The sequence below is a fragment of the Anopheles merus genome, chromosome 2L (assembly GCF_017562075.2).
Source record: "Anopheles merus strain MAF chromosome 2L, AmerM5.1, whole genome shotgun sequence".
NCBI lineage: Eukaryota > Metazoa > Arthropoda > Insecta > Diptera > Culicidae > Anopheles > Anopheles merus.
The window spans coordinates 21,827,476-21,844,905 of record NC_054083.1 but is presented as its reverse complement, the minus strand read 5'-3'; the positions used below and the strand labels follow the sequence as shown (position 1 = coordinate 21,844,905).

Genomic DNA, 17,430 nt, shown 5'->3' with positions numbered 1-17,430 from the left:
GCAGAAGAAAAACGTGGGGGAATGGCGACGTTTCAGGCTACCGTGACGTGGTTTGAAGCAAATATAATCATTAAGCGAGACTCATTAAAAAAGCACCAGCAGCTGTCGACCTTTAATCCAGCAGACGGATCATTAAAACGTCTTATCTTAACACCACTACCTCTGGGGCAGGTTATTTCGGTAGACAATTGATTGCTTATCACACACAGAAAAGAAAACAAACGATATTTTGTTCATATACAAACATGACCTTCTCGCTTTAATTGATTTTATAATTGTAAAAAAAAAAAAAAACAGCGAGCTATTGCTCTGCTATTGGTTTATGTTTGGGGCGTTATACATTTTCCTGCCGTGGTTAATTAGTCAAGTGGCGTACTACTCCAGCGACTGGCGTTCTTTGATATCGGGTAACGAGTGTGTGTGTTGTTGCTTCACTATTAAATAATTAATGCCCATGCACTAGATGGTAACGATGGGTGGGGGAAAGGTTGAATGGGAGTTCGGGGTGGTAAACGAATAGTTTTAAATAGCTACCAATAATTGTAAACTAACAACAAAAACATATAATGCACCCTGCCATGGTCACACACCGTTGTCGATTGAACTGAAAGGAACTAGAAAGAATGTAGGTTTGTCGTTCTTTGGTTTTTGTTTACGTGGAGTTTAGTTTTTCCGCCCGTTTCTTCATTATCCAGAAGTAAACGGAAGGCATCAGGTGGCGCAACCAGTAGGCGGCGCGCGGTGCAATCGGCGCCAGCATAACATCCTTTTCGTCCCGCGCGATCGCCTTCAGTATGCTGGACGCTGTGTCCTGGGGCGATGCGCCTCCCGCCGTTGCGGCGTCCATTTCTACAACATCATATATATATATTTTTTAAATATTTTCTTACACAAATCCAAACAAACAGAAAAAAATGCAATACTCACTGCCATACGATGCACCGGTCCCGGTAAGCGCGTTCAGCGACAGCGCCGTATTGATGTAACCGGGCGATATCAGCGTCACCTTGATGTTATCCTTCGCCACCTCGGCCCGCAAGCTGTCGCAGAACGCTTGCATCGCATGCTTCGATGCACTGTACGCCGAACGGTGCGGGATGGCAAACTTGCCCTGCACGCTGGAAATGCTCACGATGCGCCCCTCCTTGCGTGCCATCATCGACGGTAGGCAAGCTTTCGTGAGTGCGACCGAGCCGAAGTAGTTGACCAGCATTATCCGTATGTCCACATCGATTGCCGTCGAGAGGGCATCGCCCCGCACACTGATACCGCCGTTGTTGACCAGTATGTCGATGGCGCCGTGTATTTCCAGCACGCTCTGCACCTTGCTGCCGATGCTGTTCAGATCGGAAAGGTCGAGCGGCAGAATAATCGGCGGATGGGTCGGCACGGTCTAGCGGGAGAGAGTGGGGGACAAAGGGGGAACAAATTAAATAAAGTGATGGGTTTGAGCAGGGATGAAAAGCGCATTACCGCATGCAGCTCAAGCAGATCCTTTCGCACCCGTTCCAGCTCGTCCTTACGCCGGGCGGCCAGAACTACCTTGCACCCGGCGAGAAAGAAGCTGTGCGCTAACGCTTCCCCCAAGCCCGAGCTAGCGCCAGTAATGAGAACGACCTGTAAAAAATCAAACAGAATACGGTTTACGCCTTCCCAACTGCTTTATGGACCGGATTTCGCTTACCTTCCCGTTTAAATGGCGTGCGTTCCGTTGTTCCTTCATCATCGTTAGCAGCTTCAGCACTAGACCGGGAATGGCTATCGGTAGGAATAGTGTGGCCAGCAGCCACCAGTAAAGAGACCCAGCGGAACGCTCTGCAAGGTTCTTCATTTTGTTTTCCAGCCGATTCCACTGTTTGCCTTTACTGGTGGTTCCGATTGGCCTGTCTAATCTGCTACTGACGACGAACTGGACACAATCGTTATCTGGCGCTGGGGTGGGATTTTGTAGTTTTAGTTCGCTTGTTTACCTGGCCCGTTGTTTTCCCGTCAACTGACAGCTGAACTTCCCTTTTTTTGAAAACTTCAAAACGGCTCCATGTTTATTGATCCATGGGGCAACAGTCGGAAGAAAAAAAGGGAATATCCATTGTTTTTTCGGTGTATAGCTGAAAGTAAATAGTTTTTGCTGCTTAAATTACTGAAAAACAAATAAAACAACTGTTACCGCGCTATTTTCACTTCACATCCCTCATCTAATGCCATTTTTGGCCCTTTTTTCGAAGCAAAAAGATGATAACGGCTGCCTGCTTGTGTTGTCACCTGTCAAAACGGCGGCTCGCATGAAAAAAAGGGGAAAAGTTTCGTATGATTCATACCCCAGCATTACTAATAAAAGCATCGGGTGTGCGAGCGAGCGAGTTTGGGGTGAATAATTCCGCAAACCCGGAACGGAGAGTGCATTCCAGAACACGAGCATTGGGCGTTTTTGTGTGTGTGCGTGTGTGTGTTGCGTTTTTCATTGTGGCTGGTCGAAGGAATCGAAAGGAAGAGAAGAACACAGCCTCCCCATATCGTGGTGTCGTATCCCATCCCAAACCCCCTGTACCTGTTTAATCCTGTAAAGAACGATTGGTGAACGATGGGGCTCCTGTCCGTGCCTATGAAGAAACCGTCCGAGGTGGACTTTGCCAAGCCGCTGAAAACGCTCGTCCAAAGCAACTACCGCAACCTGGAGCCGGACCAGCTGAACGTCATCAACGAGGCCATCGCGGAGCTGAATACGCTACGCAACACCGCCGTCTGGAAGGTGTTCGATAAGCAGGAGTCCGGCCTGGAGGTCAACTATCGCTACTACGATCAGCTGTCGGCGCTGGAGTCGAAAATTCCCGTGCAGGAGCTGCAGGTACCGTTCAAGTGGAAGGATGCATTCGACAAGGGATCCATTTTCGGCGGCCGTATAAGCTTGAGTAAGTAACCGTGCGGGGGGGGAGCGATGAGGTGGGTCTGTGGGGCGTTATGTGGATGAGTTAATAAATTGAACGCTTACGTGTGCGTATCTCTCTTCTCTTGTGTCGCAGCACTTACATCGATCGCGTACGAACGGACGTGCGTGCTGTTCAACCTGGCCGCCCTGCAGAGCGCCGTCGCCAGCAGCCAAAGCACCGACACGGACGAAGGGCTCAAGCAGGCGGCGAAACTGTTCCAGCAAAGTGCGTCCATCTTTACCTTCCTGAAAACGCTCGCCCTCGCCACGATACAGGGCGAACCGACGCCCGACCTTTCGCAGGACAGCCTGACCGCGCTCGGCAATCTGATGCTCGCCCAGGCGCAGGAAATGTTCGTCATCAAAGCGATCAAGGACAGCATGAAGGACCTGGTCGTGGCCAAGCTGTGCGCCCAGTGCGAGGAGCTGTACTCGGAGGCGCTGCGCTCGATGCAGCGGGACGGCGTGCGGGCCCTGTGGGACAAGGAGTGGATACCGCAGGTGGCGGGCAGGCAGGCGGCCATGCACGCGCTCACCATGCTGTACCACAGCAAGGTGTCCAAGGCGAACAAAGCGTTCGGCGAGGAGATTAGCCGGCTGCAGAAGGCGGTCGAGCTGTTCAAGACGGCCCAATCGCGCTCCTCCAATCCGACCCTCTTCCAGGAGTACGCGAACCGGGCGCAGAAGAGCCTGGCCGAGGCGAAGAAGGACAACGACTTCATCTACAACGAAATCATCCCGGACGTGAACAATCTGCCGAGCCCGGGCAAGGCGCAGCTGGCGAAGGTGCTCCCGCTGGCGCCGCCCCTGAGCGAAGAGTTTCACGATCTGTTCGGTGCGCTCGTGCCGGTCGCGGTCAATCAGGCGCTGGCAGCGTGCGAAGGTCGCAAGTCGGAGATGGTCAACGGGGAGATCATGCGACTGCGGGAAGCGACCTCCGCACTGAATGGGCTGCTGTCGAGCCTGAACCTGCCCGCGATCGTGGAGGTGACCGCTTCGGGCGACAGTTTGCCCCCGTCGCTGCAGGAGAAAGCGAGCGCGGTCCGCGAGAAGGGCGGTATTGCGCAGCTGAAGGAGCTGATCGAACGGCTGCCGGAGCTGTTTACGCGCAACAAGGAGATCCTGGACGAGGTAAGGGTGGCCCCATTTTTTCGGTGTTAGGACACAGTAAAAGTATTCTCCCCTATTTTTATTTCCTTTTTCTTTCAGGCCTTCCGCATGATGGACGAGGAGCGCGACTCGGACAATCAGCTGCGGGCACAGTTTAAGGACCGCTGGACGCGCACCTCCTCCGACAAGCTGGCCGCAACGTTCCGTGCCAACGGGGAAAAGTACCGCACGATCATCAACAACGCGACCGCCGCGGAAAAGGTGATCCGCGAGAAGTTTGCCACCCACAAGCACGGCCTGGAGCTGCTGTCGATGACGGCCGACCAGCTGGCGAAGGAGATTCCATCGGCGGGCGCGGGCAGCAACAGCCAGGCGTCCAACTCTTCCGCCGCCCAGACGCTCCGCGCGCTGATGGAGTCGGTCGAAACGATGAAAGCGGAGCGGGAGTGCATCGAGTCGGAGCTGAAAGGTCTAACGATCGACCTGAAGGACCGGTTCCTCAGTGCTCTGTCCACGGAGGGCGTCATCAACGAGCCGGCCATCTCGCTGTCCGAAATCGGGAAGGTGATCGGACCGCTGCAGGAGCAGGTCGGCGAAACGCTGGCCCGCCAGCAGGTGCTGTCGACGGAGGTGCGCGAAGCGCACGAGCGGTTCGTGTCGGAATCGGGTGTATCGACCGATCAGCGCGATCGCACGCTGTCGGAGCTGGCGGCGGCCTACGATGTGTTTACCGAGCTGCAGGGCTACCTGCAGGAGGGCGAAACGTTCTACAACGGGCTGACGGAGATTCTGCTCGTCTATCAGAGCAAGATCAGCGATTACTGTTTCGCGCGCAAAACCGAAAAGGAAGAGCTGATGAAGGACCTGACGCATGAGTCGAGCCGCCAGGCGTCGGTTGCCCCGACGCCGGTCATTCCGACGCACCACACGTCTACGACGGCAAGCAACGAGCCGGCCAGCACGTCCGCCAGTGCACCGGCCAGTGCCGCTCCTCCGGCCTCTGCTGCTGGTGGTACAGCGCCGGCGCCCTATCCGCAGCAGATGCAGGGAATTCCGATGGCCGCTGCGTACGGGGGTAATATGGCAGCGATGGGCGGTTTCACCGGGTACGTGCCACCGCCGATGCCGCAAGGCTTTAATCCCTACGGTACACTGCCCTATCCGTCGGGTAAGTAAGAGCAGAACCAACAAAAACACCGTGACGAATAATTAATTGGATTTCGTTATGTTCTTTCAGCCTACACCGGCTTCCCACCGGCAACTATGGTGCCGCCAGCGTACTATGGAACGTATCCGGGTGCGTACGGTGCGCAGCACCATCAACAGCAGCAACAGCAGCAACCGCAGCCGGGCGCTCCAGGAGCTCCACCGAACCAGATGGGATGGTAATTGCGGGATCGCTCGCCCTCCCCCCCCGCCCCCCCCCCCGACATATCCGGGTACACACGCACACATACAAACAAAAGACACACCTACACGCTTGCAACTCAGAGCTTAGTTGTGTTGTAAAAGATATGAAATTTGATGTGTGATATGGTTTCAAGTCTCGTTAGAAAAACCTACCTACTACCCCCCCTGTTGTGTATTATTTGATCTTATCTGTTAAAAAAAAAAACATAAAAACTGAACACATACACACATACACACGCATATACGAATTACACAATTTATAATGAATCTGTGAAAGCTGAGTTAAATATTTCTTGTTCTTCTGTATTGAATCGTGCTGAATAAATTAATGATAACTATATATATATATTCATAAATATATCTATCATGTATAAAGGTTTATATGCATTCAAAGAATTTATCTAGTTTCAGATAAAGGCAAACATTTGCACATTGAAAGCAAGGAAAAAGCAATTTCGGCTTAATGTGCGTATTAATTTAAATGCGTCGTCCCTATTTAAGCAGCGATTCTGTTATTCAATTAGGGCTAATTTTGTGGCCAGCAAAGCAATAGACGAATTGCTTGTGCGGGAGAGACGCGGGAGAGTTCGGAACGCACCAGTTAGTGTAATGAAATAATACGTTGAATATGATTTGATTGCAGGTTACATGCCGTGTTTGTTAACAATTTTCATATAATTCTCTATATTTCGTTGCTTCATGTGCTTCAACTTGAAGAAAATTTTCACTCTTGCTGTTTCTCGGTCACGATTAAATTGTTGCGCCACTGCATGCGTACAATGCGCTTCACGCCATCACTTTACAGAACACGTGGTAAGAATCTTTAAATATTACATCTAAATAGTAATGGCATAACTAGTGGCAACAACTGCTAATATAACAACACGCCTGATTACTGAACACCGTGTTTGTGTGGTTTGTGGGGAGGATCCACAGTGTCTTTGCAAACTGACCGAGCACGTGCCGCAACGTTCAACGATCGAACCAGCAATGAAATGCGCTAAAGCCAAAGTACGCATCACAACCGCGTACCGCACATGATTAGCTCCAATTTCTGTGGCCACCGTTTCGAGTTTCAAGTATCCCGGGATGGGGTGGGGAGGACGTGAGGGATGGTTGGTACGCGCATCCGATGAAAGCATTTAAATCGCTATGAGATAAATGCATCCACTTAAGCGAAAGATGCTAGATAGCAGCAGCAGATATCCTGACGGGTTTTGGGGTCCGTCTCCCTTTGATGTATGGGGGAGGCCAGTGAAGTTGTTCAACCATGCCAATCGTGTGCAACTCGCTCAGTCTCGATCGGTGTAGCATGCGTGGTGGAGCTGTCGTTGTCCAGTGAATACTTGGATTGCCGTTTCGGGTTTGAATCGAAGTGCGTTGGTGAAGCTGCTGCAGGTTGTGCGCCCAAGTGTTTGCGGTGTTGCCATGGATTTCGACTCCATACTGGATATGTGCGATGGGTTCGGTGCGTACCAGAAGATCATCATCGGGGTGCTGCTGTTTCCCGCGACATTTCCGTGCGCTTTTCACGCTTATAGGTAGTTTTTAAAGCAATTTTCGTGGTTTGTTTTACATTTGGGTCGATTATTTCAACGATACTTTTAGAAAAATTTCAACTTCAAACCAAACTTGTATTTAAGTCACCTTATTGAATTGCAGTATTAAAACATGCTAATCCCATACGCATCCATTTTTCTAATACCTCCTTCGTCCAGCCAATTATTTTTAGCAGCAAAGCCGAACCACTGGTGCAAAGTGCCACAATTCGACGGGTTTGACAACCATTTTACGGATCTACTAAAAAATATTAGGTAATTTATGTGTCAACTAGGGTTGTGTGTTTCATGATTTTTTCCCAAAGATTTTTCAAATGAATCTTTGGAACAGAGTGATTCGAATATGGATCAAATCTTCAAAGATGTATGAATCTCTAAACATTGAAAAATCGCTAAATATATACAGTAGAGTTTCTAAAGAATCTTCAAAGAATTTTGAATAAATATTAGGTGAATCTGAATGAATCATAAATATGAATGAATCTTTGAAATGATTTAATTAATCTGAATCTCGTTTGGAAAGAAACAAGAATTTCAGAGATTGGGGTCATGCCAGCCTATTCAGGCTTTCGAGACTTCTTCGCTAGTACCACGCAGCCGGATAGTTTGTTTTGCTACAGGAAGATGGACCATGCGAGGTTTGAACCCACAACGGGCATGTTTTCGAGTCGTGTGAGGAATCCACTGTACAATGGGATCGCACAAATTCAATAGTTTGAAAATCATACTTTCTAAAGATTCATCAATCCCTGGAGATTTATGAATTTTAATGAATTGATGTATCCTAAAGATTCATGAACCCAGAATCTTTAGAGTTTCATTAATCCTGGAAGATTCATGAATGTTTAGAGATTTAAGAATGTATGGAGATTCAATTCGAGATTCGAATCACTCATCGCTAATCATTCATATGACTGAATCCCCAACAAAAGATTCACGAAACTCAACACTAGTATGAATTTATCGCTATTCATGAATATCTAAAGTATCCATCATCTTCGGATAGATCTCCCGTACACAACTAGTTTTTGCAACAAGCAGAAACATAAATGAAAATTTTTAGATACTGATTCATAAATTTATAGATTCCTATGAGAGATTCTCCAAAGATTCTTTAATCGATATAGATTCATGTTTCTTAGAAGTTCATGAACCATTAGAGATTTGAGAGTTTTTAGAGATTCAAACATCATTGCAGATTAATGAATCTCAAAATGTAAGATTGCGGTTTAAAGATTCACTTTGAAGATTCATTCCGATTCATACATCTGAATCAGAGTTACCCATCTCGAATTCCAACCCTCCAAATTCCGGATTTAGGACAAATTACTTCCTGTCCCGAAAAAAACTCACCCCGACACACTAATTCTGCAACGTCAATTAACGTCTATTTTTCTAATTTATCTAATCGTTTCCCACCGGATTTCGTTGATCGCTTGCCAGCATACCCCAGCTGCCATACTCGGACGGTACGACCGGGTACTCCAAATGTTCTATGTATTTGCGCAACTATTCCGAAATTGCCAGTCACTTAAGTTCGGCGGCTGGAAATGTGTCTTTGGAGCAGTTGTCACCCCCGAGCGGTATCACCAGCTGCCGGCACGGCTGGTCTTACGATCAATCCATCTTCAACTCAACCGTAGTAACAGATGTAAGTAACAATGAAAGAGGTGGAAAGGATATTTGAAATGATTCTACCGTTATGTGACCCCTCTCCTACCTTCTATTCAGTGGAATCTGGTATGTGATCGAGACTTTGACACTACGACGGCATTGATGGTGTTCGGTGTTGCCGGTTTGATCGGTAATCTCGGCTTCGGGTACATGCAGGACTACTGGGGACGGAAGCTTTCCTTCTTCCTTTGTCTGGTGGTGCAGGTTACGGCCGGTGCAGTTGGTGCAGCCATGTGGAGCTACGGATCGTGGTTGGTGACCCGCATTGTCGTGGGACTAACCGTACCGGCAATCCTGTCGAGTCCTTACATGTTGGGTAGGTTTTGCCAACCTTGATCCTAGGGGCACAAGGATATCAAACGTGTGATCTTTCTTTGCAGCGATCGAGCTGGTCGAACCAAAGCGTCGCAACTTTTGCACCATCATCTCCAACATTGCGTACTCGGTCGGGCTGGTGCTGCTGTCGGTGATCGTGTACTACGAACGTGACTGGCGCTCCCTGTCGATCGCCGTTTCCCTGCCGCTGCTGGTTCTGTTTCTCTTCTACACACTGATCCCGGAGTCACCGCGCTGGCTTGCCGCCCGTGGCAAGTACAGCCAAGCACAGCGGATTCTTCTCAAAATGGCCAGGTAGGTGTGTCCATTGCTGCCCACAGTAACCGTTCCGACTAATCCGATGCGATGCTCACAAAGGGTGAATGGAAAAACGATCGACGACGGCTATCGGAAGCTGCTGGACGAGCGTATCAAGGCACTGTCGCTGGAAGATGCTCCAGAACATCCGGCCACCGATGAGACGGCAAACTCGCACGCGCACGAAATAGGGCTGCGGCATCTTTTCGACAAGCCGCAGATGCGCCGCAAGACCACGTTCGTAGCGTTCATCTGGCTGACCAACACGAGCGTTTACGTGGGCCTGAGCTACTATGCGCCAGCGCTTGGGGGAGACGAGATCTTTAACTTCTTCCTGGCCGGGCTGGTAGAGCTGCCGACGTACATTGTGCTGTGGCCCAGCCTGAACCTGTTCGGGCGCCGGGGTGTACTGTTTACCACGATGGTGATCGGTGGGCTGGCCTGTGCGTTCACGATCATTCCACAAGGTAAGGTGTTTCACGATCATTCTCCGGGCCAGTTGGCACGCGGTAAGGGTTGAGAAGATATGGGGTCTTGTAGATTCCAGACAAGTCAAGATTTTGATATTCTCTGCGAAGCCCTACAACCGCAACGACTGCATTAAGCCAATGGGTAATCAAGTTTGATTTTGATCAGATGATCAACAGGTTGGAAAGTCAATTTACGAGTGACTTTGAAGGTGGCGCATTGCAGTCTACCGACATGTAGAGTATAGACAACTCAAGGAAACTATTCGATCTGTCACGCGTAATTAAATACGAATCAAGTTCGATTTTGATCATCCCGTTGGAGTTAGGAGTGACTTAAAAGCTCTCGAAAGTCGTGTATTTCAGTCTACCATCAGTTGGCTCGGATTTTCGTATTTAAATCCTTTTATATGAACAACACAATCGATGGGCATTGCAAATTAACTTACTAATTTCATGCCCTCATGTTCCGAAGCCTTTTCTTCCTCACTATCATCCGGCATTGTAATTACTTGGTCTCTTGTGGACCATATGTCGTCTGTTCCCGCGTTGTAATTCGATACGCATAGATTATTTATATACTCCTTCTTATATTACACTCTCCGCATAGCGTGAGTTCAGCGTCCTCTATCGATCGGTGGTTGTTATCCCCCTGCTTGTCTTTCAGGTCGCACCACCACGCTCATACTTTACTGCATCGGCAAAATGGGTGTTTCGTCCGCGTTCGTCGTCGTTCCGCTGACCGCATCGGAAATCTATCCAACCGTGATACGCGGGCTGGGAATGAGCTTCTGTTCTGTCGTCGGCATGCTCGGCCCGATCGTCATACCGCTGATGAACTACACGGTGCGTTGCAAAGCGACAAGTTTCCTGTTTCTGCCACAGATTTGATTAATCCCCCCGGGTATCGCCACTCTCCCTCTTTCCCTCCTTCCTCTCTCTTTCACACACACACAGGGTAAGGAAAACGTGGCCATTCCGTTGGTCATAATGGGTCTCGCGCTGACGGCCGGCGGTATAGCGAGTTTGTTCCTGCCGGAGACGAAAAACATGCCACTGCCCCAGACGCTGGCCGATGGAGAAAAGATCACACTGACCAACCCGTTTCAGGTTCCGTTCTACAGCAGGAAACGAACGCACCCGGTGAAACAGTAGCAGCAACCGCGTGCAGGAGTAGTGTTCGGAAAAGTCCCACGCGCAACGTACAGGGTATGAGCGGGGCACTAAAGCGTTAATGTTTCATTTACAGTAAGAGTTTGTTTTATTGTTTAAAAAAACACAGGAAAATTTACACACTTCATTGCAATGCGCAAGATGTGTGAGTGTGTATGTTGTACGTTATTCGCTAAATGTTTGTCTGCTTGATTATCAATAACTATTGCACTCTCGTCGATTTTCTATAGCAGCTAGCTCTGTTCCCACTTTAGTTAGTAAGTTATTAGAATCATGTTCCATATATCTTCTATTGTCAAACGATGGCTGCACACCACACACGCATGCATACATAATTGTTTTCTCTAAAATACTACAACACCGATTGGACTGGTTCGTTTTTTGTTGTTTTCACTGGGTTTGCTGTTAGCGTTTCTTCAATTCTATTTCATTTTATTTTTAATCTTCTTCTTATAGATTCGTTTCTTAAATAGTGTTTTCATCTTCGTTATCCAGTATTTATGTTATCAGGGAAAACATTATATACATATCTAGCTGTTCTGTGTAGGTGTATCGATGGATAATATAATATGATTTTTTTTAAATATTGGACTGGTTTGGTATTTGTTTTTGCAACTGTAAGTAACTCTTGTAAAGATATTCTTATCCGCAAAGCCATTCGAAGGAGAGCCCGCCCTTTCCAAGCATATTCGAATGGAGAATTCGAACGAACGAACGATGGTTTCATGGGTAAATAAATAGATCATCACCATTATTACATGGAGCAGCCAGCAACATTACACACACACACTGAAGCATCTGCACGCTGTATAGATAAAGGTTTGGTTTGCTGCTGCAGTGACATTTGGTGGTGTACAACAATATTTGGTAGTTATTATCATTAGTACGGGGATACATTTCAAAAGGGCACATGCTTAAAATATATATTTGCCTTACACCGGAACACACTCCTAACGGTACGAAATCTGAAAACACCGTTTGTATGTATGTTAGCCTCACTGGTATCATCTTTTTTGGATCTCGTTTCTACAAGCCCTTATCACAAACATCGCGCCTCGAAAAAAAATCGTATGAATCACCACGCACTGGTTAAGTTCACGTTTTCTTCTTCAGACCCCAACAAAAACCAATCTGATAACATGTGTTTGATAACAGTACAAGAAACGCTAGCAATGGTAAAGAGGAAACAAAATTCAGTACGCAATTCGACACTGGATTCTATTCAGCGTGTTTCTTATAGGTTTCGTAGTTTTTTGTTAAGTTTCTGCTTGTTTCTTAGTTCATCAATTATTCCACCACCATATTTATATGCTGTATGCGTGAAGGTGCAATAATGCGAGTCCAAATGCGGGCTCACCCCTTTTAACAAGGCTCCAAAAAACAAAACAAAAATGTAACGTTTGAATCACTCAAAGACATACCATCGTAACCTCACACAAAGCAAGATAAGCCTCACGGCATTCGTATGACACGGTGCAAAAACTGTCAACGCTTATCATTTAGGGGGACAGCTTAAGTAGCATTATTCCGGGTGCGACTTTGTATGGTGATTGAAATTTTTATGAAGGGTAGATTATATTCTACTTTCAAACGGAAAATAATTCTTACCGAATATAAAAGAAGAAAAAATAACGAAAGATGTTGGAAAAGAAAGATTGTTTAAATTGAGAACCTTTTAAATTCAGTCATAAATTCAATGGGTTCACACACATTTTAATGGATGAGCGTAAGCAGAGATTCATACGCGCATCTTGTGTTTGTATAGCAGCTTAGCTCAAACGGTAATTAGAGACACCTACAGTGAGGGGGGAATTATTCCACGCACACAAACACACATATGGCATAGTGGGTTATCAATCTAACAACGCTGCATTAGAAATCCAATATTATCCGATTAAAGCTGTCGCGAAACAAAAGCAAGGCTGCAGCTACAATTCGTACCACAATTCAATTCGTTTGGAATGAACGCTTGATAGTCAACAAAAGAGCTAATGAAAAAACAGTAGCACAAACAACCTGATCTACCTCCCTCGGAGCACAGCTTAATCACGCGACGCACCGATGATGGTGAGAATGTACAGGAAGATGTTCACAATGTCCAGGTAGAGGTTCAGCGCGGCAAAGATGTACTCCTCCGGGCTGATCGAGTACTTGTGCTCACCGCCAAGCATTAGCTGCGTATCGTACACCAGATAGATCGAGAAGATCAGCGCACCGGCCGACGCGTACACGAGCGTGATCGTTTTGCCCGGGAAGAAGATCGCGATCAGCCCGAACAGCATCAGGATTAGCACGGCCACGAACAGAATGCCGCCCATCACGGTGAAGTCCCACTTGGTTTGGAAGGCGAACAGCGTCAGTCCGAGACAGACGGCTGCCGTTATGCCTACCGCCAGCATGACCTTGGGGGGGTTGGAAGGGAGAGCAAAGCGGTGCGCGGTGTTAAAATTTCACGGTTCTTCTTTGTTTGCACTAAAAAAAGAGACACTTTTGTACGGTAGTATCGCTTACCTCTTGCGAGCTGAAGTTGGCCGTGGTAACGCCGAGCAGGAACGCTTGGGCCAGTGTAAAGAGCGTCAGGAAGATAAAGTTCATCGGTGCCTTTCGGCGCACATCGCCGCAGCAGGCCATGGAGATCAGCGTGACAACCATCACACCCAGCGCGATCCAAAACATCTCCGGATGATTTTGCACCCATAGCTTTGTCGGCCGGTGGTACAGGAACAGCGTGATGAAGCCCAGTGTAATTGCCAGTTGGACCTGAAGCGAATGGAAAAGTAGCACACACAAAAAAAACCCATTAGTAAAAAAGTAAACATAAAACAGGCTCAGCAAATAGCCCAACCTACCGTGAGGATGGAGTACACCTTCCGGATGAAACCACGCCGTATCGATTGGTCGTTAAACTCGAAGCCCTTGACGCTGCCCGTCTCGGGATCGTAGGCTGCACCGTACGCACCGGGCATGGCTGGCGGTGGCTGTACGAATCCGGGCTGCGGTGGATAGCCGGGTTGGGGCGGGTAGCCCGGTTGCTGTGGTGGATAGCCGGGGACGTAGCCGCCCGAAGGGTAGCCGGGTTGCTGCGGTGGATAACCGGGTTGCTGCGGTGGATAGTTCGGATTGTAGCCGGGCTGCTGCGGATACTGACCACCGTAGTACGCTTGATTAGGGTCTGTACACGGAGCGAGCACAGAATGCAGGAAAGGAAAAGCACCGGAAGCGTTATTAGTCCAGGAATTTTATACCCGCCCGAAATATGAAACGTTTTAACGTCACGCTAACACATAAACACAACTGACAGGATCGTCCCGTGAGGTGGTCCGTTTAATATAAATAAATCACACACCTGGAATGTTCCGGAAATGAGTGGAATCTTTACCCGGGGTGCAATATTGCGCCACATTAAAATCAAGCTTCTTTATTTTAAGGTGGGATTGATTTTGCTTTAAACGGACCACATCCACCACGCATCACACAGACGTGAATCCAAGGCTACTTTTCACGTTTCACATCTACCACACCATCTCGCTGGACATGCACACTAACAGAAACCTTTGCCTACACAAATGATGATTCCGTACCGTTTACTATATCGTGCCTCGCGCTAATGTGTAACAAATTAAGTTGCTAATTAGAGTTTACAAAACTCAGTCTCAGTCAGCACAAACTTCAAGGAACGACAAACGTGCACTCGCTAGCCTCTCAGCTGGTCGTATGAACGTGTGGAACAATTTTCAAACAACTTCAACCGCAAAACCCAAAGGTTTTTTTAGATTTCCTACAAAATCTACACATGTTTCAATGCGCGTTTCTGAGTGTAGTTGGTTCAGCTGCACCCTCTCCACAGGGTACTGGGCTCGTGTGTATGGATGTTCCGCAGTGTTAGAATTGTGAGTTGTATCGTGTAACATGTGTCATCTTCCCCTACTACTCGTGCGTTATTTGGTTTTATGAATCATTAAAAAATAAAACTTTAAAATCGAATCGAACATTGTTACATCGTTGTAGGTGAGTTGTTCCCAGGCTCGTTTAAAGCGAAACCGAAACGGGCCAGCAAAGATGAGTTAAAATGGTAAGGAAAGGAAGTGGTTTTGCATCACAGTAAAGCATTACCCAGTTAGTAGTTAGAAGTTTGTGATAGTAGGAGAGAAAAACAACTCCAATAAATCATGCATTGATAAATGGACAGGCGAGAGTAGTAAAGTTAAGAGAAATAACAAAAACGAAAAAAAATCGTAAACAAAACCTTGATAATATCCTCCTCCTTGATAAGCCATCTCTCTCCCTTGTCTGTCTGTTCTTGGTAGGGAAAGGGGTGGAAAAATTTCCCCCGGTTTCAGAACCGTTTACACACTTTCACACAAAACGAGTGATTCACTCCTCTGCCCGCTGCGGGTTCTAGCTTCTCAATGCGCTCTCTCTCTCTTTTACCGGACACGAGGGGTGCGCGATTCGTGTGGGGCTGGGGGGAGGGTTGTGCAGTTTAATTCAATTACAAGCCACCTGCTTAAATGGGAAGGAAAAAAGCAAAAATAAAAACAGGATATTCATTAAAACCCTTTTCGGCGTAGCTTCTTCAATTCTTCTGTCTTCAAAAATGCTCGATGCTTTCGGCGGCTTGGCTTTGCCGGGCAGGGGTGGCAAATCTTTTCGCAATTTCTATCTTATCCGCCTGACACCCGCGCGATGACTGTTTGTGTCAACAACTGTGTGTGTTAATGCCTTTGTTGATGTTATATTGCACATTTAGCTGAATCTGTAGCGCATTGCAGTAGACCGGCTTAACACACACTCCTCATCCTTCCTGCGGTTACATTGGTAATCGCTGCCCCCCCTGGGGCAGGAGAAGACTCGAAAATTCTAGACAAATCCTAGAAGCCGGCGCTTTTTATCTAGAATTTTGCGATTTTGTTTTCTCCTCCACCGGGACCATTATAACTGGGAAAGCAGTACCATTTTCGCCCATGTTCTTCATCTGATGCAACAAAGGGCGGTTTTTTACAAATGGATGGCGTTTTATACTTTTTTCACGATGTGTTGCACTAAAAAGTCAAGGTCCCAAATTGAGCACAACACAACACGCACGCATATACGCGCCAGATGACCGCACAAGTGTATGCACACACACATACGCATAGTCACACATACATTACAAAAAGATAACAGATATTGTAGCACAAACATAGTAGTGTCCGGTTGAATTCGCTTACCTTGCATTTTATCTTTGCTTCGAGGAGATTTTTACGTTTTGTTTTTGCACACCAGGTAATCTGCAACGATCAGGTGGAAAAATAACAGGGGTTGGGGTAAAATACACTGCACAGTAGAGGCAAAGCCCAGCTAATCATGAAGCATGTACTTGACGAGTATGGCAGAATTCAATGTGCTTGTGCGCGGGTGGGGAAGTGGTGCTACTAAAATTGACTACCACCACCACCGCCACCTCCTTTGTGATGATGCACTACAGCAAACGGATGGGGGAGCGGAGTGTAGGCAAAAAAAAAAGTCATCAAAAAGCACCGCCATTGAAATGGTACCGCGAATTCACACGCACCCACACATACACGGCGAGCGGAAAACAAAAACAAACGAGCCGAACGGAGGCCACTATGCAAATGGAGCGAGAAAAAAAAGCCAGAAAACTATCGATTCCCCCTTGTATGACTCATGCGGGCTATATATGGACCAGTGTCCACTGTTTTTAGTGGATGGTGCATTTGGTGGCTTTGCTTGCTAATCAAAACATCGTTGGACTATTATCTGGCAAACCCACCAGCTTACCTTATCAGTCTGCGAGATCCGTCGGCGTCGGATGTGTCGTTCGTTTTGGAGGGTTAATTCGAGATTTCTATGCTCAACAGCCACACTGCTAGTGCAAGGGTACAATTTCTCGAGAAGCGCTAGAACTGCCGGAGCGGTATTGCGTGTTGTTTCTTCTATTGAACGGGCGCACACACTGACAAAACCGATCGCTGTGTTGCTTTGTAAGGCAACTGACGCAGCGAAAGTCTGGCTGCTTCTGGGCGGTTCGGTCAGCGCCATTTTGACAGCTGAGCGGTTTGACATTATGGGTGCTTGTTTACCTTTTTCAAAGGCGATTTTGTAAAAAGGTTCGATTAAAATGGTTTTCCAAACTGAAATGTAGCACTTTTTTCATCAATATTTTTTTTTCAAATCTATTTAAATAAAAGCTTGTCTATAAATTGATCGATCGAAATAGCTGAGAATAGGTTTTGGAACATTCTGTACAGGGGTGCTCAACATCCACTAATCGAATTTTATCGAAATTTTTTAAAGACCAAAAACCGTTTCAACTTGTTTTGGGAACTTGGAATTAGAACTACCGGATTCCGATTTTGCGTTTGGAATCAATTTGGGTAGTTCCGGAATCAATCCGGAATCAGAATCGGCATCACCCGGGAAACGGAATCGGCTCCAGGATCGGTATCAGAATTGGCTCCGAAGTCAGAATCAGTTC

The 17,430-nt window shown here is 47.3% G+C and overlaps 4 protein-coding genes across 8 annotated transcripts; 2 read left to right on the top strand and 2 right to left on the bottom strand.

The window, feature by feature from the left end:
• Window positions 1-233: 233 nt before the first annotated feature.
• LOC121594606 (dehydrogenase/reductase SDR family protein 7-like) lies at window positions 234-2,035 on the bottom strand. Its single transcript, XM_041918046.1, has 4 exons — window positions 1,685-2,035; window positions 1,474-1,617; window positions 928-1,393; window positions 234-849 (listed from the first exon to the last, which is right to left on the bottom strand). The coding sequence occupies exons 1-4, from the start codon at window positions 1,829-1,831 to the stop codon at window positions 653-655; spliced, it is 954 nt and encodes a 317-aa protein (XP_041773980.1). The 5' UTR covers window positions 1,832-2,035; the 3' UTR covers window positions 234-652.
• Window positions 2,036-2,298: 263 nt separating this feature from the next.
• LOC121594603 (programmed cell death 6-interacting protein) lies at window positions 2,299-5,786 on the top strand. The gene is made up of 4 exons (XM_041918038.1): window positions 2,299-2,909; window positions 3,021-4,057; window positions 4,136-5,204; window positions 5,274-5,786. Exons 1-4 carry the CDS (start codon window positions 2,582-2,584, stop codon window positions 5,423-5,425), a joined length of 2,586 nt encoding a protein of 861 aa, XP_041773972.1. The 5' UTR covers window positions 2,299-2,581; the 3' UTR covers window positions 5,426-5,786.
• An 849-nt stretch (window positions 5,787-6,635) lies between these two features.
• On the top strand, window positions 6,636-11,270 carry LOC121594604 (beta-alanine transporter). The gene is made up of 8 exons (XM_041918039.1): window positions 6,636-6,987; window positions 7,165-7,260; window positions 8,449-8,656; window positions 8,737-8,995; window positions 9,060-9,309; window positions 9,373-9,779; window positions 10,447-10,625; window positions 10,737-11,270. The coding sequence occupies exons 1-8, from the start codon at window positions 6,875-6,877 to the stop codon at window positions 10,932-10,934; spliced, it is 1,710 nt and encodes a 569-aa protein (XP_041773973.1). The 5' UTR covers window positions 6,636-6,874; the 3' UTR covers window positions 10,935-11,270.
• A 266-nt stretch (window positions 11,271-11,536) lies between these two features.
• Window positions 11,537-16,952, bottom strand: LOC121594605 (protein lifeguard 1-like). 5 transcript variants are annotated; one of them, XM_041918040.1, is made up of 6 exons: window positions 16,734-16,952; window positions 16,163-16,222; window positions 15,199-15,458; window positions 13,802-14,124; window positions 13,464-13,712; window positions 11,537-13,354 (listed from the first exon to the last, which is right to left on the bottom strand). In XM_041918040.1, exons 3-6 carry the CDS (start codon window positions 15,227-15,229, stop codon window positions 12,995-12,997), a joined length of 963 nt encoding a protein of 320 aa, XP_041773974.1. In that variant the 5' UTR covers window positions 15,230-15,458; window positions 16,163-16,222; window positions 16,734-16,952; the 3' UTR covers window positions 11,537-12,994. The 5 variants fall into 5 exon arrangements, with proteins under 5 accessions (XP_041773974.1, XP_041773975.1, XP_041773978.1 ...); XM_041918041.1 differs by having other exon boundaries at window positions 15,199-15,455; XM_041918044.1 differs by lacking the exon at window positions 15,199-15,458.
• Between the last annotated feature and the right edge of the window lie 478 nt (window positions 16,953-17,430).

What these genes read in the sequence shown, in the direction of transcription:
- LOC121594606 (XM_041918046.1), bottom strand. Translation starts at nt 1,831, where the DNA reads ATGAAGAACCTTGCAGAGCGTTCCGCTGGGTCTCTTTACTGGTGGCTG. An exon ending in CACGCCATTTAAACGGGAAG is followed by an intron (nt 1,618 to 1,684) that starts GTAAGCGAAATC and finishes GATTTTTTACAG; the next exon opens with GTCGTTCTCATTACTGGCGC. An exon ending in ATCTGCTTGAGCTGCATGCG is followed by an intron (nt 1,394 to 1,473) that starts GTAATGCGCTTT and finishes CTCTCCCGCTAG; the next exon opens with ACCGTGCCGACCCATCCGCC.
- LOC121594603 (XM_041918038.1), top strand. Translation starts at nt 2,582, where the DNA reads ATGGGGCTCCTGTCCGTGCCTATGAAGAAACCGTCCGAGGTGGACTTT. An exon ending in CGGCGGCCGTATAAGCTTGA is followed by an intron (nt 2,910 to 3,020) that starts GTAAGTAACCGT and finishes CTTGTGTCGCAG; the next exon opens with CACTTACATCGATCGCGTAC. An exon ending in ACAAGGAGATCCTGGACGAG is followed by an intron (nt 4,058 to 4,135) that starts GTAAGGGTGGCC and finishes TTTTTCTTTCAG; the next exon opens with GCCTTCCGCATGATGGACGA.
- LOC121594604 (XM_041918039.1), top strand. Translation starts at nt 6,875, where the DNA reads ATGGATTTCGACTCCATACTGGATATGTGCGATGGGTTCGGTGCGTAC. An exon ending in GATCTACTAAAAAATATTAG is followed by an intron (nt 7,261 to 8,448) that starts GTAATTTATGTG and finishes ATCGCTTGCCAG; the next exon opens with CATACCCCAGCTGCCATACT. An exon ending in GTCGAGTCCTTACATGTTGG is followed by an intron (nt 8,996 to 9,059) that starts GTAGGTTTTGCC and finishes CTTTCTTTGCAG; the next exon opens with CGATCGAGCTGGTCGAACCA.
- LOC121594605 (XM_041918040.1), bottom strand. Translation starts at nt 15,229, where the DNA reads ATGGCTTATCAAGGAGGAGGATATTATCAAG. An exon ending in AGGAGGAGGATATTATCAAG is followed by an intron (nt 14,125 to 15,198) that starts GTTTTGTTTACG and finishes CTCCGTGTACAG; the next exon opens with ACCCTAATCAAGCGTACTAC. An exon ending in AGGTGTACTCCATCCTCACG is followed by an intron (nt 13,713 to 13,801) that starts GTAGGTTGGGCT and finishes CATTCGCTTCAG; the next exon opens with GTCCAACTGGCAATTACACT.